At 35.4% G+C, this 26,913-nt stretch overlaps 1 protein-coding gene across 10 annotated transcripts in view; it reads left to right on the top strand.

Annotated features, from left to right (window-relative positions):
- The first annotated feature begins 4,546 nt into the window (after window positions 1-4,546).
- The window catches only part of LOC129565429 (neural-cadherin), a 261,698-nt gene continuing 239,331 nt past the window's right edge, over window positions 4,547-26,913 (top strand). For 8 of the 10 annotated variants that reach the window (XM_055440335.1, XM_055440337.1, XM_055440338.1 and 5 more), the window contains exons 1-9: window positions 4,547-4,553; window positions 4,633-4,834; window positions 4,955-5,191; window positions 7,781-8,783; window positions 15,130-15,316; window positions 15,482-15,507; window positions 15,647-15,667; window positions 15,745-15,936; window positions 25,050-25,240. In XM_055440335.1, the coding sequence (XP_055296310.1) occupies window positions 4,713-4,834; window positions 4,955-5,191; window positions 7,781-8,783; window positions 15,130-15,316; window positions 15,482-15,507; window positions 15,647-15,667; window positions 15,745-15,936; window positions 25,050-25,240 (1,979 nt within the window). In that variant the 5' untranslated portion in view covers window positions 4,547-4,553; window positions 4,633-4,712. Of the gene's footprint in view, window positions 4,554-4,632; window positions 4,835-4,954; window positions 5,192-7,780; window positions 8,784-15,129; window positions 15,317-15,481; window positions 15,508-15,646; window positions 15,668-15,744; window positions 15,937-19,410; window positions 19,574-22,968; window positions 23,160-25,049; window positions 25,241-26,913 lie in introns of those variants that run through there. The other 2 variants (XM_055440336.1, XM_055440344.1) reach the window with 2 other exon arrangements.

Here is a 26,913-nt window from a genome sequence, read left to right on the forward strand (position 1 = left end):
GTAGTACCGGCGTCTTTGTCGGAAGTGCATCTCATTTTTCTCATATTCGCTGTTTCCTTAGCAATAAAGACGACATCTCATTCGTTTGGCCCCGCTTTCAGACAGCGTATTTTTGCGTTTCAACTTATGGAATGCCATGCATTCACCTCATAAATGCTTTTCATCGCAATCGGAAACGGAATAGGGAAGAAAAGCGCCCGCACCCGACGTAAAAAGTTTGATTCAGAGAAATGAGTACTCGCGCCGCTGAATATTCGTGAACGATTATTGTATGGCCTTCGTTTCATATGTAGCATTCCCACATTGTAGGAAGCTATGGAATTTTTTTCTTTCTTTCGTCATTTCACAATAACATGGAGCCGACAGATGAGATAGGGAAAAAAGCGGAATATCATTTGACAAACCGAATCGCTTGACATTTCCCGTTTGCCAGATTCATCGTACTTGACACAAAACGTATCTTTCCCTTCGTTATTGTTAAATTATTGCAATTCATACTTTGAGGTGAAATTCGTCCCAAGTGACCCTCCTACCTGGCAACTGCTTCCATTGAAAAACATTGTTCGTTGCATGTTTTCTCACCGAGAAATTCAAAAGCCAATTTCATTTGAATAGAACACAGCGCAGATATTCGTGCAAGTCCTTCAACTGCTATACTATGGAAAGTTCTCACATTGCAAAATATTTAATTTCAACTTTTCCATTCGAAACGAATATGTTCTAGATTTCGTATGTCTTTTGCAGCAAATATTTTCCCTCGAAATATCTCTCAAAAATAATAACCGAAACTTTTCCTCTCCTTTTTAAATATCTGATTAATGCTCGAATTTGTTTAAACTAATTTTATCAACAACTAGCAATTTGTCAAACAAATGTGCACCACAAAAGTCTGAAATATGTTGTTGAAATACATTTGATTCGTTAGTTCGAATTTCATACTTTGTTGTCAATTAAAAACATTTTAAAAAAAATTTGTTTACGAAAAACCGTCAACTAACTTTTAACCTATTTTCACGTTTTCATTTTTAGTTTTTCACTAGAATAGAGTTCCCTCTTTGTTTAATTTAATTAAACCGTTGGGAAAAAAAGCAGCACGGAAAAGTTGATTTGTATAGTTTTTCAACAATCAAAAGATCAAAAAGTTTTGATAAAAAGCCGTGCACTTTCCAACTTTTACCTTTTTTACTAATGAAATATACATGGCGAACCGGTGCATCGTTATGAAATGAAATGATACACATGATTTAACTCATACGCTTAGAGCATACGAATCTCCTGAAACCTTCTTGCGAACGCGCACCAAATCCATTTTGATTAACAATGACACATCCAACATTCGGCGCTTGTGCGACAACATATAAAACATACAATTCTACATCGTAGAGTTTAAAATTTAATTTCTGATTATCAAAATCAGTGAAAACCAACGCGCATATCAGATAGCGTCAACTGTGATTGAGCGTGTGATAATCAACATTGCATCAAACATATGTGAGTTTCATCATTTCAAACGAATAGCAAAGCGCTGAAGTTTAATTGCACCGACACATATATACATGCACAGCGAGAGTATCACACACTCGATTCGAGAGAGGGCATGAGAGAAAGAGAGGGAGTGCGGTAGGGAGATAGGAAGCGAGAGCTAGTGGATGAGACAGAGGGAGACGTAAAGTTTTTTTTACTGCACTTTGCCTAGGCACATGTCACCTCGGCAGGAACATAAAACTAATTTTCAGCATGCAGTAATATAACAATTTTAATTAAATGATTAATTAACGATGAGCGATGATATTTACAACGGTTTTTTTGCCATGGAAAAACACACGATTTCAACTTCAATTTGAACAGAATGTTGTTGTTGGTGATGCTGTCTGCTGTTGCATACAGCATAAAATGTTACAATATTGTTCCGAGCAGCTTTTGATGTTTCCAACACTCGTATATTGTGTATGTGACTGTTGACGGAATAATTTCGAGCATTCCACTGATGCATAATTGAAGGTGTATCACTTTGCAAGCATGTATGTGTGCATGCATGTTGTTTTTCAAGTGCTTCGTGACCTGAGAATCATTTGAATTTTTAATGGGTTTTTGAGTGTATTAAAACTTGAAGCTGCTTGTTAAATGAACCTCAATAAAGTTCACTATCTTATAAACATCTCTGATGCGAAAATTTAGTTGAGAAAAAATCTCATTGGACCAATTTTATTCCGACAAAAATCATATCGATTCAAGTGGCGATGTGACCGAGACAGAATTTTACATCTAACTACGCAATTTGGCTGGTATTCTAACAAAAACAGATTACCGATAAGCCGGCCATTTAGTCAATTTTCAAACGAAGATAATCCGATCGTTTTCGGTTGCCATAAAATCGATTGAGGTGGTTTTGGCAGAAGTAGATTGTCATTACATACGCAATGACATGAACTGTTATTGGAAAACGATACGGGAGCTATCGTTACATTAATTAATTCAATCCATTGATTGGAGTACATTTAGCCGAACTAAATCATCTGGGATTTAGAATGCAGCTCACGTTGTACAATGACTATTTTATCAAGTGTTGGCTAGTCGTCAAGTGAGAGAGCGAATAAGACTTACATCTGCACAAAATTAGGACATGAGAGAGATGATAAAAGTGGTGATATTAGATGGTATATTGCGTCTAAACTGTTTCAAATAGGTCAATTTGAACAATAAACAAATTATTCAAAGTTGAAGATTCTAAAAATGGTTCGCACTCTAAAATTCCATCGACGATTCCATAGAAATACCCGTCAATTTGTTGCGTCTGAGAAATGGGCATGTAACAATCGAAAAGGAGTGGCAAAATACCCTTATTAAATTTTTTTTTACTTCATTTTAACTGAAAAACTAGCTTCACATAAAGGTTTTATTCACTTTCTTCATTCTTGCAAAATTAACAATTCTCTTCGGTTGAAAAAAAAGCCGTGAATATTTCTCTCTTTTGGTCGATGTTGTTGTTGTTTTTTCCTCTAGTTTGTTTAGGAAATGTGCTTTTGTTACTGGCTCTAGTTTGGAGTATTCAAATCCGAACGTTGTTTAACGCCATCAGCAACAATGGCAATACAATGAATTAAGGATATCCGCTAGAAGCTTTACCATTAGCAATTAAATATAATTTATGGTTATTATAGCTAGCGCACACCAATTTCTTTGTTCATCTCACCGAATTTTTCCTGTGAAAGCAAAAGAGAGTGTGAGAGAGAGAGAGAGAGAGAGATGGGGTTAGAGTCAAGCTGACGCTTTCTCACAGTCTCCAGTGTATATCCTTTTCCACATTATCTAATTACTTATTTATTTAGCACACACTGGGAGTATTTTCGCTGTATTACCCAAACAATCGGCTTTCAATGCATACTTGTATTGTGTGTATGTGTATTCTCGTTCGGTGCAATTCCATGCTTGAAGCGTTCATGTGATTTTTCTTTCACAGCAAACTTTTAAAATTGTGAAAATACACATCGCACAGAGCGGCGGTGGCAGAAGCCATCGTGTTGTGTCCGTTCGTTTTAAGTTTATGCATATTCATGGGCATGCATTTGAATTTTGATGTATGGTCTGAGAGAGATAGAGAAAGAGAGAGAGAGAGAGAGAGAAAGCCGGAGAATGTGTTCGTTTCACCTACATGAGTGAAATGCACAAATTTTCATGTTTCGGTTCGCATATTTAATTTTCTTGGACAAGAAGAACTATGACTTTTGCTGTGCCGAGACAGGTTGATTGTGTTGAGTAAGCTCGTTGTGTCGTATGGGCTTGGGGTTTGAAGTAAGGAGGCGCTATGGGAAAATGGTACACACAAACTCTTACTGGACTATACGTGCCATATCAACTGGCCACTTGATATACAAAACAAAAGCCATGAATTGAATCAACAACAAGAATATGGAATATCCTCCGAAAAATACATAAACCGACTCGGTCTCTCGATGGAATTTATTATCGAATGCAAACAATGAACTTCTCGCTTACACTCGTTTGGCTTTTTGCTCGGTATTTTTTGCTTTCAGTGTCGATCTCCCTTGTAGCTCTCTCTATACTTCTGTATTTTTCTTCATTTTTCGCTATCTCTAACCGTTTGCTCTCTGCTTCTCATTTTCATTTTTCTCTCTTTCGCTCGATTTCCCCATTACAGCCCCCCCCCCTCTCTCTCTCTCTCTCGTTCTTTCTCTCATGCTGCCTATTCGAACACTTGTGTGCCACGAACAACGCATACCAGCATTTATGCTATGGAAAGAACATTTTTTCCATTGCTCTGGCTACCATAAATCACAATTCTTTTTCCTTTTCGAAATTATTTATGAGAGTTTCGTTGTCAGTTTTGCAACCAAACCAGGAACTAGGACATGGAACTGAACTATGGAAAAGAGTTTCCGAAATTGCCTTTGTTGCATACATACACATTTTATATGTTATCTGGAGAAAATCATGTTTGAAATTTTATTTCGTAAAATAATCATTTCTCTATTATTTCTGCTTTCAATCGGTTCCCGGAATGGTTTTCATCCAAACAACAGCTGGATTGAAATGTAAGTATCATATTTGTTTTTTTTTAGAAGAAATGTTTGCCATTGCTCGAACGTGCATACTAATTGATGTTATTTGCAGATACCGATAATCAACGAGTCATTATTCACGTGAAAGATGTGAACGATGAGCCGCCATACTTCATCAATCGGCCGTTGCCAATGCAGGCCGTTGTTCAATTGAATGCACCACCAAATACCCCAGTGTTCACATTACAGGCTCGTGATCCAGATACCGATCATAATATTCATTACTTTATTGTGCGCGACCGTACCGGCGGACGGTGAGTACCTTAGATTTTTTGACGAGTCATTGCAACAACATTTTTCCATTTTTCTTTTTTGACATTGTCATTATAACTCAATTTTTCTTATGTGTGGCTTTGTTTTAAACCCGATTTCAGATTCGAAGTTGACGAACGTTCAGGTGTGGTCCGTACACGTGGTACCGATCTCTTTCAATTGGACATGGAATATGTACTGTATGTTAAAGCCGAAGATCAAAATGGAAAAGTTGATGACCGACGATTCCAGAGTACACCCGAAGAACGTCTATCGATTGTTGGTGGAAAACGTGCACCACAATTCTATATGCCAAGCTATGAAGCTGAAATTCCGGAAAATCAAAAGAAAGACTCCGAGTAAGTATATTTCTGCACTGTCGACAACAATTGCATTTGCAGAATGAGATTTCTTAGTAAAATGTTTACATTCCACGTCAATCGAATTGACGATGGCAATCATAAGAAGAAGAAGAAGAAGAAGAAGAAAACAAATCCAGCTGCATGATTTCCACTCACAACTCTCTGTATGTATGAGAAATAGTTGTGTACAGATGAAATGAAATCCGACATTGCCAATCATGGAATTGGATCGAAAATTGATTTCAATTGAAAACATCTCACTTCATTCGCCATCAACAATGTATAAATAAATGCGAGAATACTTCAATTCTATTTTCGATTTGATTTGTTCAGTGACACCGATTTTTCCCTTTTGTACCGCGCACAATGGATTTTATTGTAAAATTTCAAAGAAACGAAATGGAAAAATGCACACACAGAAGAGAAACAAGTGTTTTTCGAACCAAAATGATAAAGAAACGGATGCGAAGCAGTCAATCACGTAAAAAAAATGGCTGACTTATTTTCAGTTACATTCATTTCGCTCATTTGTTTTGTGCGACAGAATTTGTCGCAAAAATTACGCCGTTTTGTGCCCTTTGTTTGGTGCGAATCAACATGACGTCTAATGTTTTCCCTACTGTTGATGTTTCATAGAGAGAAAAAATCACCTTTTTTGTTCCTTTCTTCTGAATCAATGATGAAATAGAAACGAAGTGAATAATTTTTATATCAAACAAAAACATGAGCGAAATATTGCCAACATGTAAACGAATTTTTCGTTCCGGGAAGCAAAACAAAAATGGTCTTCGATTGTGAAAAGAGAGAAAATCAAGGAAAATCAATGGTGTCTAGCCGAAATACATGACTTCTACACGCTTTTTCTTTTCCACATTCCACTTTAACCATTTCGTGTTTCGGCTCGCAGCCAACCGAAAATAAATAAATAAAAAAAAACACACGACACGATACAACAACTCCACAAACTATTTCACGCTAGTGATGTTCGCAGTTTTCGTGACGCAAACTGCACATATAGCCATTACATTGTAGACAGTTCGAGTTTGGTGAAAAACCTATAAACAAACCATTCCTAAATGGAAAATATATACAGAAAGAGAAAGCGAGCGAGCGAGCGAGCGTTCTAGCATTATAAATAACACTCCAAGCAGTGAGTATATATAGAGTAAGAGGCAACCAACAAAAGTCGTTACTCATTTTCCCGAAATGGTATTCACTGGAAAAATCACATCGAACCGAGCGCAAATAGTTTGTTCAGGTTTCATATGTATATGCATACATATTGATAGTTTGCCCAAGACACGCATGCACCGCACAAAAACAAGCAATATCCTCTCTCCATAGAACCTTTTTTTTCTTCGTTTCGTTTCATTGTTCTGTTGCATGATGCATTTCATGGTGCGAACACAAAAGTTTCGTAATGAGTGTGGCAACCGTCGTCTTGCGTTCAACGCAAAACATGAAACAATGTATTGCAAATTGCCAATACTCTTCTGTTTTGGCTACGAGTGCCTTTTTTTCCTCTTCGATTGCCCTTTTTTGCTGCGGTTGTTTTCCACCATTTTTGCTGTTGTTGTTGTTGTTGTTGTTCTCGCGTTCTGTTTCAAATAATAAGTTTTGAAGCGCGCGCGCGCGTATTGTGGTCGCATCGACAGTTTTCCATTTTCAAAAACTGAACAGCGTGTTTTTGTTTGCCCTTTTTAACAGTCGAAGTTCTTTTACCCTCCGACTTTTCTATTCACAGCTCCATCGACGGTAGCGCTTGTTGCATTTGTTGCTTTTCTATTTTCGGTTATTTCGCATGAAACCAGAGAACGAGAATATTGGACAAAAAAAAAAATTCCTGCTTTTGCTCCATTTCCATCGAATAGCTGTTCGCAATTGTTCAGTATTAATTGAGCAATGGCTTTTTGTTCTTGTTGATGTTTTGCTTGAGCGGGCTATTCTCGCGGTGGATTCGTCTTTTTTTCGGCGTTCATTTCTTTCTGCTTCTCCAAATTGTGTACACGTTTTGTTACGTGCGAAATGCGGTTTTATGGATTTCACTCGAAGTGCGAACACATTGTTCGCTATTGAAATCGATCAACCGACAACAGCAACGGTTATTCTCTTCTTCATTGTTCGCTTCATCATAATTACCTTTGGCCATGTTTTGGTTGAAACGCTGCTTCTCCTCGCCTCATTCATGCTCCGCTTTGAGAACGAGAGCGAATTAATAAATTCGGTGTTTAAAGCGAACTCATAATCAATGGAAACGGGTTTATATTCATCCAACCTCCATAAAACAAACACATCCAATGGATTTTATTGAAACAATTTCAATTTCAATTTACTGACCGTTCGACTGGTCTATTTGAAACCACTAATTGCGTAAAATTCGGCTATTTGCAGCGGTTAAAACTGTTCTCTTGGTACAAATCATCGTTTTTTATTGATTAATTAGTTATAAATTTATATCGGTGGTTTTTCGCCGAAATAGAGCAAAATTCCATCGAATTCAAAATGATCGAACCCGAATCATTTCTTTATTCCAAATACCATTCCAATTGAACATATGAATTAATTTATTCATTTTTATTTTTGCAGCATCATTTCAGTGAAGGCAAAATCGTTTGCTGATCGTGAGATTCGTTATACGTTGAAAGCGCAGGGACAAGGTGCTGGCACATTTAACATTGGACCGACATCGGGAATTGTAAAATTGGCAAAAGAATTGGATTTTGAGGATTTGCGTCAACCACATGTTTACTCGTTGGTTGTGACAGCCACCGAAGACTCGGGCGGTTTTTCAACATCGGTTGATTTAACCATTAAAGTAACGGATTGCAATGACAATGCACCAAAATTCGAATTGCCCGACTATCAAGCGCACAATGTCGATGAAGATATACCACTGGGTACCAGCATACTCAAAGTTAAAGCAATGGATGCGGATTCGGGTGTTAATGCTGACATTGAATATTCCGTGTCGGACGATCACTTTGCCGTTGATTCAAATGGGATTATTGTGAATAACAAACAATTGGATGCGGATAATAATAATGCGTACTATGAATTTTTGGTGACGGCAAAGGACAAAGGAGAACCACCGAAAAGTGGAACGGCCACCGTGCGTATTTATACGAAAAATAAGAACGATGAAGAGCCGAAATTCTCGCAACAAGTGTACACACCGAATGTTGATGAAAATGCCGGACCAAATACATTGGTTACAACAGTGGTCGCTTCGGATAAGGACGGTGATAATGTGCGTTTCGGTTTTGTTGGCGGTGGCACAACGAGTCAACAGTTTGTCATTGAAGAAATTACGGGTGTGATTCGGTTGCATAGCAAAGCTATTGCACTGGATCGCGATAAGTATGAACTGAATGTTACTGCTATGGACGATGGATCGTGTTGTGTGAACGGCGATGCAACGATTCACACCTCGACGGCGGTCGTTGTTGTTTTCATCACCGATGTGAATGACAATAAGCCCGTGTTTAAGGATTGCGGCACTTATTATCCCAAAGTTGAGGAAGGCGCACCCAATGGCAGCCCAGTTATTAAGGTTCAGGCCACGGATGAAGACAAAGGCGTTAATGGACAGGTGAGCTAAATAAAAAAAAAATGCATTCTTTTGCAGTCTTTTACATCGATTTTGATCGTTTTTCCTTCAATGCATTTTTGATGTATTTTTCATTTGACCCCAAAAAACTCCGTTTTGTATTTCAATTTCATGATTAGAAATACTTTAAATGTAATTTCCAACAAATAAGTTGATTTAGCGAATTTCCGGAATGGAATTTGCAAAACATTCTGTTATCTGTCAATTAAATATGAAATCACGCTTTTCAACCATAGTGTTTCGAAGCAATTCCATTATAAATTTGCTTTATATTATCGATATGGTCGAAAGCATAATCCGAATTAAATGTTTATTTTGCCGAAATGCAATGATTGTCAAAAACCAATTTGTTTCGTTGAATAATTAATTTAATTCCACTCAAACAAGTGAACTGCATTTTCAGTACAACGTATAACGCGTTCAATTTCATCCATTGGATCAACATTTCATGATGCGAAATGAGTTTAAAATCCAAAACACCACCAAAATGACTGTTGGCCCCGGGAATTTCATTTAAATGCCATTGTTCCACTGAATTTCAATATAGTTTCAAACAGTTTGTTTATTATAATAATTTTCCATTGAATAAGTCATTTTGAAATGAGCGTCGAAAAGGTTAGGCGAAAACTTCGCCGCTCAAATGAGCGAATTTCGAATTTCAAACTCGATTGCTAATGCTATGTACAGAAATCGCGATAAATTATAGAGTTTCGACGACGACGGCAAACGATTCGTCTGCAAATCATTATGAAAAATGGAAGCGATACTGGCTGCGAAGCAGGCAGCAATTTTATGGCGCCATTTGCGCATAAATTTCCAATGAAAAGTCTACATTTTATCTCCAAAGTGTGGTGTTCGGATTTGAAAGAAAAAAACACAAGAAAAAAATATGAAATATGTTTGTCATGATGCGAAAACGTCACAATTTCAAAATATAGAGATAGGAGAGAAAATAACAGCTCGAAATCCAATAAATTTCTCATAAATTAATTAAAAAATTATTTATTCAGCCCGATGTGAAACATCAAATATTTGATTAGATGAGCACAACAATCGAAACTTGTTTACCATTCGATTTCAGTTCGAATCAATCATTTCAACACAGAATGTCAACGCAGCTTATGGTTTTATTGAGGGCATTCATATTTTTATGGCCTGGTCGTAAACAATCGCTATCAACCAATTTATGAACAGTTATTTAATTAAATCATCTGCAAAATCATTACCGCCGTAGTCGTTGTCGTCGTAATTAAATCGAAATTTAAGTGCTTTGAGCTCTTCAACTCGGCTCTCGAAGAAATTTGCACATTTTCTTAACGTTACGAGCGATGGAAAAAACACAGCAATAATAAATTCTTTGTTAAGAAGTTCTTGTGCTCTTTCGTCGTCCGTTTTTCCGACACAAAGTTAACACTTTTTCCTCCCAATGAGATTCGAAAGCAGCGAATAAAGTTGGACGGTATGTTTATGGTTGCAAATGAATAAAGTTTCCATTTCGCTTGCCGCGAGAAACAAAGTCAAGTGAAACGACAAAGAAAAATATCTAGACATAAGTCGAATGAAATCAACGTTCCAACGATGAAGAATGAAATATTTATGAATCTAATTTCTTGCTCGCACAGTTATTTTTGTAGCCTTTAGTTTTTTTCTCTCCTCTTCTGCTCTATCACATGGACGGAGAGAGAGAGAGAGAGAGAGAAAGATACACAATCAAATGAAAAGTTGTGAACAGCAGGAGTCATAATTTAAAAACCATGAACACAGCATCAAACTGGAGGAGAAGAACAAAAAAAATGATGTGAACTATGATCGAGTTGAGAAACTTGTAAATATAATTTGAATAAATGAACAAACCGAAGAGAGAACGAAATAATTATGCGGACGGAATGGAGACGAACGCGACACAAAAACTAATCAATTAGACATGAAATTAATTAATCGCCTTTAAAATGCTCGCGGAGATTGTTTTTTTCCCTCTCGGTCTCGTGTCTTTGTTCAAATGTTTTCCTATCTCGTGTCTACAACTTGTTGCTTGATTTCAATGAATCGATATTTAGTGTCAGTTTACTCGCACGACTTCACACAATCCAATCGAATGCGGCACACTTCCGACAGGAAAATAACCAAACAAAATGTTTTGTTCACCATTGAATTGTGCTATTTTTATGTGAGATGGAGCGACTGAAGAGAGATGGTTTCGATTTGATAAATCCCAGCTGTAAACGGCTTAAACCTGTAAATTCGATATTGATTTTGAAGCTCATTTTGATCATTTCGATTACATTTTTTTATTCTCTCTCTCGGATTCACCTTTGACAATGACAAAAACGTTAAATATTTTGTGTTTATTCTATACAATTAAATATTTGGATTTAAGAACAAAATGTCGATTATCAAACTGAAAGACGATTACGTTGCTACATTCAATGTCATGTTTTCATTTGATTGGCTTTTCACGCATGAATTGGTGAAACAAACGAATTTCATAGTAAAAAATTACCCATTTTTTCTTTATATCAAAAACAATGGATTTAAATATGTGCAATGATGAAAATTGCAATGTCATGATTCATTCAAAATCAGACAGAACTAGTGTTGGCTTCGAACGTTCGTTCGACCGTTCGACAACATAAAAAAAATTATTTTGTTCGTTCGTTCGTTCGAAAGTTTTGTAAAAACTTATTTTGTTCGTTCGTTCGTTCGAAAAGTTGAAAATTATTTTTTTTGCTCGTTCGTTCGTTCGAAATTTATTTAAAAAAAATGTTGTTCGTTCGTTCGTTCGGAAATTGCTATGTTCGACCGTTGGGATTTTTTACATTTGAAATACATAGGAAGCAAATATTTCTTTGGCTAAGACTGAAGGTACAACGTTATTACCGGTGTTATTACTCAGTAATATCACTGGTAATAATTATTAACGATCTTATTACCGATTAATAAGTAATTACCGTTAAGTACTTAATTAAACTTTGTACTTAAGCTTGAGTATGTACTTAACGTACTTAACGTACTTAACGTACGTACTTAACGTACTTAACGTACTTAACGTACTTAACGTACTTAACGTACTTAACGTACTTAACGTACTTAACGTACTCAACGTACTTAACGTACTTAACGTACTCAACGTGCTTAACGTACTTAACGTACTTAAAGTACTTAACGTACTTAAAGTACATACTCAAGCTTAAGTAGAAAGTTTAATTAAGTACTTAACGGTAATTACTTATTAATCGGTAATAAGATCGATACTAATTATTACCAGTGGTATTACTGAGTAATAACACCGGTAATAACGTTGTACCTTCAGTCTTAGCCAAAGAAATATTTGCTTCCTATGTATTTCAAATTTAAAAAATCCCAACGGTCGAACATAGCAATTTCCGAACGAACGAACGAACAACATTTTTTTTAAAATAAATTTCGAACGAACGAACGAGCAAAAAAAATAATTTTCAACTTTTCGAACGAACGAACGAACAAAATAAGTTTTTACAAAACTTTCGAACGAACGAACGAACAAAACAATTTTTTTTTATGTTGTCGAACGGTCGAACAAGTGTTCGAAAGTGTTCGACGGCCAACACTAGACAGAACCTCTCTTTCTACGATTGATTCATCGTTCATTTTAAAATTTTAATCGAAATATTTTGATGGCTTTCTTCCAAAACAACAAGCGCTTGTTTTTTCTCCAAACAACTTGTTCCTTCAAATAAATCAAATGATATGCCAAACTTATCAGCAATGCAATAAATCATGGGAATCTCTTTCGCGAATACATATACCACAATTAACTCGTTTCACACACACACACACGCACACGTTTAATTTTTGGCAGAGTGATTAATGGCATTGTGTATTGACGCGCATTGGCGCGTCCGCATGATTTGCACGTTGTTCAACAGCCAGAGAGAGAGAGAGAAAAAAACGAGAGTCGAGATTATCAGACAGAGATTTGTTAATTCATGTTGTAAAACATACACGTACCGTCAAATTTAACGCTTTGATGAATGGCATTTTGATTTATTCGCATTGATATGGCTGACACACATGGTGCTACTCGCAGCTCGCTGTTTATTGTTCTATTTAATTTATTGTCACACATACACCTAATACTCTCACTCTCTTCAGCTTATATGACCCAATCGGAATATTGTTTGTTATCTTTGAATTTGCTACTTCCACGTTTACACCATTTTTCCTGCCGTAAGTCGAATTTTAATCCCTAAAAAAATGAAATCCGTACACAAACTCTGGGATTACATGCGTAAACCGATATCGTGCGAACGAGCGCCATAAATATGAGTCGGGCAAAAGATTATTTGAGCATAAATGATGATGACGGCACAAAATCTCGGCAATGCCATTCAGTACATGCAAGTTTGCAAAAATGGATATCATGGAGAAAAAAAATCCAATGCAAATGAACTAGTTTGGAAAACTTTTCGCACTCAACACCTTCGATGGATTCGTGCCGTTGCCTAGGAATTTTCAATCTATGCTCACTTTTCCTCTCCCTCTTTTTGTACTTCGCTTTCGACCTCTCGCTCTCTCTCTCTCTCTCGCTCTCTCTCGCTCTCTCTCGCTCTTTCTCTATCTCTGCTTCTCTCCATCTCCCTCTATCGCATCACCGCCGAAACGCTTTCATAAAATGCAGCTAAAAAATCTAATGCAAACTCCCATTACCCTCAAAACTCAACTTGCTAGAACTAGAACCAGAACGTGAAACTGGAAACTTTGAGCTGTTTTCAACACCGAAAAAAGAGCATTTGTTCATTAATTCCAAAATTGTGTTATCTGCATGAAATAGTTGAACAAATATATTTACTTTGGATGTAATAAAATGAATATTGGGATGTTTAACAAAACCAGAGAGTACATGATTCATGTGAAAATTGGCTCGATGGTCAATATCTCTTATGGAAATGGACTTGCTGGCCAATGCCTCCCTTGAAATTTGGCAGAAAAACAAGCAGCCCATCTATATGTAGTACAGGAACAAATAGATCTCTGTTCGGCAAACAAAAACGGTTTTTGTTTGTTTTCGTTTCGAATTCGATGTAGTCATCAATTGTTCGATTTGACGTACAACTTATTGTAGCTCAGAGTTAATCGGCATCATGAAAACATTTCACTACATTTTCAACATGATCGATGAAAGCAATTCACAATAGCGAGCGCGCCAATTGAGAATGACATCTCTGTGGCACAATTCTTCGACGCAAATAAAAACACGGTGGAAAACGATGTGTCGAATATAATTTTCAAATTGCCCATTTGGTTAAAAGCAATACATAAATTACACTCGATTTGGCTACTACGAACCATTTAATTACATTCAAACATCGGAATCCGTATTCTCCAGACGTTTCTTTTGTTTCTTTTCTCTTGATTCTCTGCTGTCTTTCACCTCAGTCGATCTTCATCGATTTGAATACATATTGGTATCATCGGTACCATATATTGGTAAGCGTTGAAGCGGCCGACAAATAAATAAAGAGCCCAAACTGGATGAAGACATTACTAACAATTATCAGGCGTTGAATGCCGATGGTTCATCGCTTTTTGCCCTGTTCATTTGTACGTTCGTTCACTCGTTCATCAACACATCCGTGCTGAGTTTTTGTTCTTGTGCGCCTCGTTTCGTTCAATGTTGAACCAATGAATGGGCAAAATCCAGCTGTGTGTGTGTGTGCTGCAAAGCGGTAAAACCATCAAAATCGCTTTTCAACGATTCGAAAATTGATTGATCAGCTTTCATTCAAAGCGAACATTTATATCGATGTTGATGGTACTCCACATCGGCATTATTCTCGTTTTTTCTTCGTCGGTTGGCGGTTACCTCAAATTCACTTTGACCATTTTCAATGGGATTTTTGCACGCGAAACAAGAACACGTTATTTTGTATAGGCTGGAATTGACGGTAAACTCATTTGCTTTCATTGGATAAAACTGTGAAATGTGCTACTCGTTTTTTTTAATTGCCAGCTGCCCTAATGCACAATAAATTGATGCCGCTTCTTGAAAACTATCCGTTTAAACAAACTATTCATGCACAATGAAACACAATAACCGGCAAAAAGTGCCGACGATTTGTCGCTTTAACTGAATGAAATTCTTTTTTTTTGGGGTCATTGCAATTACAACTGCTATCGCATCATTATTTCAATAGAAATGGCAGAATTTTTCTAATTTAACGAAATGACTCGTACAAAGAAAAAATTGAACCAACTTTTTTTTTCACAACTGGAACTTTTCACACGGAGTTGTGTTTTATCCATTTATTGAACACACTTATTAATTCTTGGAAATGAATTTTGTTTGCAGGTCAAATACTCGATAGTTCAACAACCGAATCAAAAGGGCACCAAATTCACTGTCGACGAAGAGACTGGCGAAGTATCGACCAATAAAGTGTTCGATCGTGAGGGTGACGACGGCAAATTCGTATCGGTCACCGTGAAAGCAACCGATCAAGGAGAGCCCAGTTTGGAAGGCGTTTGCTCATTCACAGGTAAAAATAATGTGACTTTTTAAAATGGATCCGAATTTGTTGTTGAGTAATTTTGCTCAGCATTTGAAACTTCTGTTCAGAATTCGGATTTTCATTCAAAATTCGATGAAATATTTAGAATTTTATTTAAAAAAAAAACTAACGATTTCCTTTCTTTTTTCGCAGTTGAAATCACGGATGTGAACGATAACGTAAGATTATTCCTATCTTTCACTTCAAATACAAACTTTATTTACAGAATTCAATTTAACCACTTCGAATTGTCCGTTTGAACTTGATTTTTAATCACTTTTCACGTTTCTCTTTTTGCTTTTTGGAACACTTCAACAGCCGCCATTGTTTGATCGTCAGGTAAGTGTCATAAATTGTGCTTTCATTTCATTTAAAATGACTTGTATTAATTCTGCCATTCTTCTGTCAATCTTTAGAAATACATTGAAAATGTCAAACAAGATGCAAGCATTGGAACGAATATTCTCCGTGTATCGGCCTCCGATGAAGATGCTGACAACAATGGAGCGATTGTATACTCCATTTCGGCACCATACAATCCACAAGACATGGAATACTTTGAAATTCAACCGGAATCTGGATGGATCGTTTTGAAGAAACCACTTGACGTAAGTGTCATTGATATGCACGAACTCATATTTGTTTTTTTGAATTGCATTGGATTATTTTTTTCAATTCAATGCAATTCAAAAGATTCATCAAAATACCGATTAATCAACAATTTTCAGAATATAAGCAATTTGGTGTGAAAGATTGACCGAATGAATGAGTGTAGAAATGAAGTTGACCTTCCTTATTTTTTTTATTTTCCACTGTTTTCCTTGTGAACTCATTTAATTTAGGAGTTGTTTGGTTTTAGGATCTTTTTGTTTTGGTTCGAATCGAAGGATGTTAAACAGAATATCTCTACTCTCAGTAGAGTCTTCTGCCATAAGCCCAATGGCTGCTGCTGCTGATTCTTTTTTATATTTTCACAAGGATAGTCATTATCATCTTTATTTTGATCAAATGACCGCTCTGACCCTAAAACAGTCTTTCTTTTCGAAATGTTCACAAAAATCTATAATATAATTAGCTTGAGCGAAGGGGAAAAATCTAGAAAAATAAATTATTTTGCCGGTAGAGTCAAAAATGGAGAAAAAAAATGTAAAGACAAGTTCTAAAGAATTGTTTTTAACGTAAATCTGATGGAAAATTAGAACCTCAAGTATGATTCATTTGAATGATAACAATCGCAATTCTTTCGCCAATTTGTAAAAAGAAACCAGGATAATTTATTTGTTCTGACATTTTTTTCTCTTTCGTTCTGTTTTGCTGTTGGTCGTAACCACATATTATTGCCACTACTTAAAATACCAAAACGTATGAAGCAAACATAAAAATAAAACCAAATCTTAAGTTGGGTTGATTCTAGTCTGGCTTATTTGATTGTAAAAAGAAATTTATCTGTTGAGCGCACAATTTATCGTATGATTTGCAAATATAAAGAGATTTTCTTTTTTTCTCTCTCTTTCACTCACACACAAATTTGAATGAATTGTACTAATAATAATATGACCGAAAGACACAAAAAAACGCATAAATTCCAATGACACGTTCGTCAAATGATTTTTTTTTATTCTGTCGCAACGCGTCAAAATATTATTATTACGTATGAGTTAAACCTGTATATCACAAAATTCGCGTGCACAATTATTTCTTTTGATTTTTATTTTTTTCGCACAAAAACATTCTCGCTCGATATACAACATATCTGTATGATTGCACTTGAGATGCACACAAACACTGAAAAACCTTGCAAACTGATTTTATATCACACGTTCTTTGTTTTCTTTCTCACGCACTTTGCATTTGTAATAAATCAATTTGAAATCGGCACCGTATTGTAAGATTTTGTTTGTCACACATTTTTGTTTTATGTGAATTATCAGTTGGATTGGCACATCATTTGGATATATTCACTCTCTTCAGTTTGAACAAACTTTAGTTTCTAATCATTTTTCTTTCAGAACAAAAAAAATCGAAAATTCTTTTTACGAATTATTTCTGTTGTTGTGTCGAAATTCGATGTGGTTGCAAAATAAGAGAAGATAATTGTGTGTCAAATTAGATTTTTTATGAAAAAAACACAGAAAAAAAAATCACGAAAAAAAACAGTTGATGGTGGAGTAAAAAAGAAAATGCGGTTAAAACAAATTGGCCAAATTGGATTAAAAAAAAAAGTATTTTGTTTTTGGTATCATTGTTTCGGTTGTTCTATTTTTTGGCGTATATTATTGGCAATAATAAAAGCGAACAACGATCGCAGAAAACACCCACGCAATTGAACATTTTTTTGCTGGCAAATGCGTGGCCCAACAATGGAATTTTTGTGCAGATTTTATTTTGTAGCCAAATCGTATTTTTGATGGTTATTTCTCTCACACAAAATTTTGAAAAAAAACAAACAAACTTTTTTTTTGCATTTGCGCGAGCCGAAAATCGCCCGTTTGCGATTTTTGCGTTCCGAAACATTTTTGTTTTCTTGGAATAACATGTTTTTTGCATATTCCACCCAATTATTTTGTTAGTTTAAGACCAATAAGCATAAGCGTTCTTTTTTTGTTAAGACATCGTTAAATTATCGCAGGTATTTTGGATGGGGCCATTTTTTTGTGCGGACCGAACCAAAACGTTTTTTACACGAGAAAAACTTATTTTTGAGACGATTTTTTCTCCACACTATAATTTTTTTTAGTGAATAAGGACACATATTTTTGAAACGCAACACCATTTTTTCCCCGAAAACTGAATTTTTTTTCAAAGCGCGAAAAGCAAGTGCGCCGTGTACCGACTGAAAACAAACTGATTTTTGACGTTTTTAGTTCGACTGGCGTTCATTACTTTTGACATCGAAACCATTTTTGTTTCCTTTTTATTTCATTTGATTTGATTGAATTTGTGCTCAAATTGATTTTGAATTCAAATCTTTTGCGAACCGAATTTTAAAACACAAAAATCAAAATTCATCACAACTATACGCAAAATAAATTCGAATGAGGATAAAATAAAAAGTAAGTGACATTTTCCGTCAAGTGTTTGGGGCACAAACAGAAACTTCGAATGAATGAAAAACTTCGAACGAAAAAAATCAACGTAAACACGCATAACGACGCGCCGGACACATCAAAATCGACGCAAAGTGAAGAAGAAGAAAAACGACTAATTGGCAACGAACAAACAATTTTTGAGACTTCGTGCCTTTGCACACAACACACACAATTTAAACGCCTGGACAAAAATCAATTTCGAAATTGGTAAAACATCGAAAGCGATGTAAATCTTAATCAAACAAAAGAAAAATTAAGAACACAACCAAATTGCATTTCACAGAAATGCTCATTGTCGAGGAAAGCAACCAGCATCCTATTTGGATTGTATCCTAATTTAACTTGTTATATTTTCGTTTTTGGTTGTTCACAATCACTCACAATTGTCCTGTGTGTATTTGCAGTTTCCAGCACCAAAAATCAATAAAAAAAATAATATCTCTGTACAAATTGGCAAATTTAATTGACATATAGCAGCACCGCCTCATCCCAATCCCGAGTGTTCCTGTTTGGAGAAGCGCGCACGCGAAAAAGCTACTCTCATCACCCGAAAAGTGCATTCGCCAAATGAAAATAGTGTCACATTGGGGTTTTCCCCAGTTTTTGCGAGCTTTTACTATTTTCCACTTTTTAACGCAGATCTCGAACCACCGAATAGCACGAACAGCTCGTTGTAATGAAAAAAAGAAAACCAAAATATCCAGGCTTTTAACGTTTATCAAACTCGCTGTTAGATCGGAGGAGATTTTTTTTAGTGGAGACGGTTAAATTTCAATAATTGACTTTGAAAGGTTTTCAACAGTTTCAAACACATTTGGTACGCTTCATTTCCCCTCCGTGTGTACCTTAGCATTGGTGCAGCGTGATATGCACGAACTGAAAGTGGAGCGTTGAAGCTTCATACGTGAACGTTTCCACGATTTATTTCGAACGTTTATCACTTGATGCCAATGTTTGAAAAATTTGATTCGAACGTTCAAGTCATTCGATTCACAAAAACGGTCGCTTGAGCGTGCATTCGCTCCTGAATCATTCAAAATTCAGACATATGCCTTGTTCAAATGTATTCGAACGTCAGCTCATTCCAAATCTGACACATTTTCAAATGATCCATTTGACGGTGATGAGAAAGGCGAAATCCCGTGCTCAACCAAAAGTAAATCAATCTACCTCAATCCTCATCTTGCACCTTGTCAATTTGTTTTTTCGTTTCTTTTCGTTATTTTTTTTGTTTTAATGGGTTTTTGTTTAAAAAGAAAATACACATTCACACCACAGTAGATTAGAAATGCACAGAAAAAAATCCATCACTGCATAAAAACCCACACATCTGATCATATTCCTTCCTCCACACACACACACACCCATGTCCACCAACAACAAAAATTCGTCACATCCTGTGTCCAGTCGCATATTGCATGATTGTTTGGTTTTTCAATGATTGAAAAACTTTGTGATTTGTCTGAAAATTCAGAGCCACAGCGCTCTCTGTGTCTCTGTCTTTTTTTTATTTTAAATAGTTCAAGTAGCCACTTGTACAAAGTTAAATACATATATTGAACGATATTTTTCTTTCTTCTTCTTTTTTTCATTTCTTTTATTTTCGGTTTTACAACGCAATTCCATCTATTCTATGTCTCATCATACAAATCTGTGTCTATTTATTCATCCATATCTATTTTACATAACTATGGTTTACTCTGATTTTTGGCCGGAAAAATTGTCAACTGAAATTTAAAGGGATGCCATTCCGTAAGTAGCTTCGTACACAAAGCTATTGGACAATACAAGTTGTCATCACCATCATCATCAATTATCCAAGTCGGCCAAAAATACCTTTTGAAATTAGAGCCCCTTGAAGATACGAAATTGGCCAAGGATTTTGGTCAATTTCGTAACTTCCATTAGAAATTCCTAGTCTACAAATGCAATAACAAACCAGTGTCACAATGGTATTTTACCTCTGTAACCACAAAGCAACCCCTAACCAACAGTAATGTTTAACATTTTATGTGTTATCCCATTGTTACTCCATTGTGTTACTTCATTTCTGATATGCTTTCCTATCAACTAGCAACTTGTATCGATCGAGTTTTTCCGATCAATTTTTAAGTTTTCACACAACTTTTTATTCCCAATTATTTGTTTTCGAAACTTTTCTAAACTCTTGAACCAATTCCGTTTCAATGGGGAATTGTCGTTTAATTCTTTCTGGTTATACCGCAATGTTTACCTAAAATTTGGTTTCTTTCCATCACCCTCCATTGATTGATTTTGGACTCATAACTCTAAACTCATTTTAAAATCTTCTTCCCCATTCTATGATTTTCCAATTATTATTTGAACAATTCAGTCGAAACAAACTCAATTATTATGTGGAATGTGTATAAATGTAAACATGCATGCCATTTGGTGTAGACCCGCTTTGCTCAGTTCAGCTCACTCACGAATTCACAACATTCTATCAAGTGCACATTATTATTTTGTTTGACCCGATCGAAAGCAAAGCACATTTTGAATCGATAATCGATTCGAAGCAAACGTAGTTTATCATTCAAATCATTGTCATTTTACTAATCGAACCATTTATTTTTAGATGAAATAATAATAATGAAAAAAAAAGAAATCCGCCCGGGAAGATCTCATCAGATGATGAGAGCAAAACGTCGGATATGCAAAGCATATGAAACACCATGTGTGTCCATATGATTCGATAATAATCGTGCAATTACTTTGAATTGACTAGTTATATTACATATATATTTTTTATGGAATTGTTTTTAAATTCTCTTCTACTATTTTTTTTGTTCGTTCGTTTGGTTTGATCTTCAACTTTTTAATTATCCACATTATATTCATATTTACAATAATAACGAACAATCCAATTCCGAATTCCTTGAATACAATTCAAATTCCTCAACAAACATACATACACATATACATTGTCATCATATCCATTCAAAACAATACACAAAACACTATTTAACGCTTAACTGAATTTATCGAATTCCGTTTAATTTATTTGCGTTTGACCTTTTGTTTTCTATCGGCCTGAACCAGCCCATTCATCAAATGTTGCCTGCAGTGTCAATGTGCAATGATAATATCGAATAGAGAGACAATTACAGATTATCTGAATTGATACCGGCATACATACATGCAAATGCACAGATTACAGTTCAACTTTTAATATACCATTTTGCATTATTGATTTGACTAACGATGTGCAAATCTATTTACTCGCTACTTTTTGAATTGAATGCAAACTCTCCATTCATCATTGCATACATATCTATGCATTAACTGATAATCATTTGGTTAATTGTGCAAACAGCATATGGAATGTGGCTTACTTGCGATTATTTACATCTCTCTTATTTTTAATTACACTTCGTTTTTTTACACGTTTATTTTTCCTATTTTGGTTTGGTGATATTGAGGCGCTTTTATTTCGGTAACCGAAATTCGGTTTCAGGTTGACATCATTTTTATTATGATTTATTTACTGGTTTTTCTTTTTTGTTGTTATTTTTTTTGGTTTATTTCAACAAACTGTGAAAATTATGAGCTTTTTTCGCTTTTTCGAATGAAGCAAAATCGAAATTCTGGTTAAAAATGCTGAAAAATTGGAATTTCGGTCGAATTATTTAGATATATACAATTTCGGTGGTAAATATAGAGCAACACAACAAAAAACAACAAAATGGAATCAAATTTTCTATCAAACGCTCGATTTTCCATAGAAAATATACAAAAAAAGTTGCTCGTTCGATCAAAAATCGGGTAATCGAATATGTTTTGCATAGAAAATCGAGAATCCGGTAGAAAATTGGTGAAATTTATCACATTTCACATTATTTTTGTGCTCAAATTCGAGTTTACCTCTATTTATGTACTAAAATACGTGTTATTCATCATTTTCATAGTTTGTTCCTGCTTATCTTTGGTTTAATGGTATTTTATTTCAACGTTTTTTTTTCAGTTCATTTTTACCAATATTTTATTTATATTTTATTCCGTTAATTTTTTTTAATCAATTGGGCGTTAAGGATAAACACAGCATCACACACATGTGACATCATTTTAACTTCTCAATTTAACCACACTTTTTTTTTGTTTATATCCAATAACTGTTTATTTTGTTTCATTTAAAACAACAACAGGTGTATGAATAATAATTTATAATTTTGCTTTATGGTTTTTGTTTTATCAAATGTTTATCTTTGTTTCTTTTTTTTTCTTTTTTCTCTACATTCTGTCTACCCGCCTCATCTCTAACCACAAATTAAAAACAAAAATGAAACTGCAAAATGCAAACAAAATCAAAAAAAAAACTGCCTTAAAAAAAACTGAACAATCACTTGTCACACACTAACCGAATTTGCACATACATAAACCATTTATCCTGGATACACGTCGTTCTCTGTGCAAATGAAAATGCCTCTTTCACGTGCTCAAAATAAAATGTGACATTTGTCTCTAACACAAACCGAAATTCTGTTGTGAACAAATTCAAAACCAAATGAAAAAAAAATGAAATCGCGTGTGCAGCGTGAACGTTATCGGCTGAGGGTTCGTGCGTCGGATCGAGGTGAACCACCATCTCATGCTGATGTTGATGTTGAACTAGATGTGGTCGACAGAAATAATAAACCGCCGATCTGGGATAAAAGCATTTACGGCCCCATACACATAAAAGAAAATGTCACTGTTGGTACAGTTGTAACGTCAGTCAAAGCAAGGTTGGTATTAATTAACAGCACAACAAAAAAAAAACAAAAAAAAAACAAGCAAAGCCATCAAACAAAACATTATTAACACCGTCGAAAAAAATGAATTTTCCAACAACGATTTTTGTGTCGCAACGACGACGGTGTAACGAATCGGTTTGAAGAATAACGCGCGCTTTTCGATATTGAATTGGTATTTGAAGTGAGAAGAAAAGAAAGATTTCGTTGTGGTTTTTACTCACATCGAAATAGGGTGACAGAACTTCAATGACTTTCTGACTTTGAACAAGATACAATTGGTTGCTCAAGTCGTTTTTTTTAGCAAACAGAAATGTGCTTTCTGATCTTCCTCCCCCCAAAACACAAAACATACAAAGAAAACACGTTGCAAGCCAAGTAAGTACATTCACTGTTTGTGTGTTTTCCAATCGGACAAAGGATTTCAGTGTTTACCCTTTCGCGCAAATCAGATTACTCCACTTTAATTGGCCGTTATTGTTTTGACTGCGACTTTATTTAAATGTGCTAGCGAAAAGCATGTACAAACAATTGACTCTATGAGACTCGTGACCAAATGACAGTAACAACAACGACGACGACGACGACGACGACCCAAGTTAACTTGGGTCACCCAATCGCAACACTGTTGCAAATCCTACTACATCGACTGACTTGCTCCCTTTTATTTATTGTTTAGTTACTTATCGCTAACGGTAAAATTGCATTTAAGCTACACTACAAACAAATGAGCTAGAGTGCAAAAGAGTGAATGCGCCACACCGCGCTCACCTCACAAAAGAAACACATACATACACCTAACTTTACAGGCGAAGAAACATATTAACAACAAACACACCGAGAAAATACCTGCGAAAATTTTACGTAAAATGCAATTTGTGTTTTAATTAAAAGACAAAACTTAATAAGACTAACATGCTTACATTTAATTCCGTTTGTTGTAGTTTTAACTCAGTTGCTATATTTCTTTACTTAACTACTCAATTGCAAAACATTTGCTCCCGAACACAAACACATTTGCACAAAGCGATTTGTTCCGCTATGGAAATGCTGCAATGTAAATTCCAAGAAATGCAAAGCAATGCTTGCAAATGTGGGTTCAGATGAGGAAATCTTTTGCTGTTGTGCTCTTTCATTAGTTATAAACCAATTTTGATAAAGTCAAAAGCCCTTTTAAAAGTCATGGCTTATATGATCAACTGCATGTGATTGGCAATTTTCAATACGAAAGATAAAATTTCAAACGGAAAAGTTGATCATGTTAGTCATGTTCTTGGTATGAAAATCACATGCATCTCATTCCGAGGAATCAACATCCGGCCACCGATAAATTGGATCTTAGTTGTTTTTTTTTCGTACTCGAAATTGTATACCTACGCAACAACAACAACAACAAAAAATCTCATTGCAAATCGTAGACAGAGAAACTAATTTTTAACTCCTTTTGGCATCACGTCTTATCTTAACCTGTATTTTTGTGCGTTTGGATATCATAAATAATAAGCTAAAAGTGGAACAATCTCCGTATTGAATTGTATGCTATGTGTGTTAGTGAGAATCAAATGCAAACTATAATCTGCTAATCGATTATAATTAATTTTATTTTTTGTTTACAACCATTTTAACACAAAATACCAATTTTCCCCCAATTGCTGATCTATTTGGATTTGTTTTTTGCTTTTTTTCAATCCGCAATTTTTTTTCCAAACACACAAAATACACATTTTGTATTTGAACCGATTGATGTGTGTTGAATGATGAAAAAAAATTGCGCGTACGCGTTCGATGTTGATTGAATTGTGAATCGATCAACCGGGTTTTGGGCTACACACCAACAAATTGTTCGACCGTTCATTTTTTTTTTGTGCCGAACGAAATGTGTAGCGTGAAACTTACAAATTGGAGGCGATGGCACAAGACAAGGGATATCCTCCATTATCGCGTACGGTCGAAGTGCAAATCGATGTGGTCGATCGTGCCAATAATCCACCCGTTTGGGATCATAATGTTTATGGGCCGATTTATGTCAAGGAAAATATGCCAGTCGGTGGCAAAGTTGTTTCAATCAAAGCCAGGTCGGTTATCTATATAAGAAAACAAAAACACAAACACAACTCTTTTTTGTATTCAGATTTACTTTTTTCTATATGAAATATTCCATTTTTTTCAATTGTTTCTTTCACACTTTTTTTAATTTCATTTTCTCTGTGGTTTTTGGATCATTTTAAGTTCATTTTTTTCATTGGACTGCGGTGTTGGTTCTTTGTTTTCGTTCAATGAAAAACTACTTTTTCTTTCATTAAAAACAACTTTCGGTCAACAAGAAACAAATGGTCGATATTTCAGCAACTTTCACTTCAACTTTCAACAATTTTTATCCATTTTCAAACTTATCTTTCGATGCCTTCGATTTTCAAACTTCACTTTTGCCCGAAGAGCGCTCCTATAGGCACTTACAATGTATTGAAAGTTTTACTTTACATTCAAAAACACCAACGGCTTTGAAGTCGTTTATGGTAGAAAAACTGTCAAACGTGAATGACACAAGACGAATGACAGATTTGACATTACTTCGCTTGAAAATCTAAAGAATTTTGCCAATGGTATGGGCTCAAAGAGAATATTGATTTTTGCAACGTGTTGTTGTGTTTTCATTTACAAGCTCATTGTGTTCCATGCAGTTAAATTTCCAGGAAAATATACAAGCTGACTTTGGTGCCCACACAATTCTCTTTTTAATTTTCATTCTCATTTTCGAACACCCGTTCATAACTTTTGTTATTGATTCTTCGAAAATCATATTGATTGAACAGCATTATTTTTTACCATCGAATTCCATCGTTCCGAAGGATGAAGTAATGAGTTTATTTCATTGACGCAACACCTCGATTCAATATTAATATATTAGTTGCATCGCTCAAAGCCGAGCTCTCGAAATTAATTCAGAAATACCAATCATACCATTCCGGTATGAGTGGGTTTATATCAAGTCTAATGAAGGATTGTTAGAACGAAAGCTAATCAAGGAAGAAAGTTGAATCTGTCCAGACCATTCACTTCATTCAAACTTGTTGATTTAGTGAAAATAAATCGGGTTTTTCATTTTGAAATTGCAACTTTTCATTATGGCCATTGGTTTAATAAACCAGTTTTATGTTCAAATTATAACATCGACCGCAATTTTCTAACCATTTCGTTGAAATGTTTTTCCGTTCATTTATGCTTTACTCGGAGAATTTTTTTCTTCAAACTAGTCATAACACATACCTGTAGAAAGTATCGTTTTCGAAACTTTTAATTAGTGGCTTATTGCATGCTTTATTCTGTTGTAGTGAAGTAAATTTGCTTTTTGCATTAGACACATATCAACGATTTTACCGAGATTCTGCCAATCTCCGCTTCGATTAAATTGGTGTTGAGTTCATTGCAACTTTGCAGCTCAACCAGTTCCCGAAGTTGATGATAAATCGGGCGATTTCATGGAGTGATAAGCTTGGAAATAGATCCATGCACGATTTCAAATCTGAATCCGAAACTGCGCTAAATCGTTGGATATTGTGTCTACATGGAAAATGCTTGTTGAATTTTTGGATGATTTGAAATGCTTGAACGTCAATGCACAGCACACGAAGTAGTGACCAGCACTTTTTAACTTCGGTTTGTTCACTGAACACAAACTCACTCGACGTCCTCTGAATCGCGAGAGAGAGAGAGAGAGAGAGAGAGAGAGAGAGAGAGAGAGAGAGAG

Source organism: Sitodiplosis mosellana, unplaced genomic scaffold, assembly GCF_009176505.1.
Source record: "Sitodiplosis mosellana isolate CC-2019 unplaced genomic scaffold, AAFC_SMos_1.0 Smas_scaffold_2, whole genome shotgun sequence".
In the NCBI taxonomy this organism is placed as follows: Eukaryota; Metazoa; Arthropoda; class Insecta; order Diptera; family Cecidomyiidae; genus Sitodiplosis; species Sitodiplosis mosellana.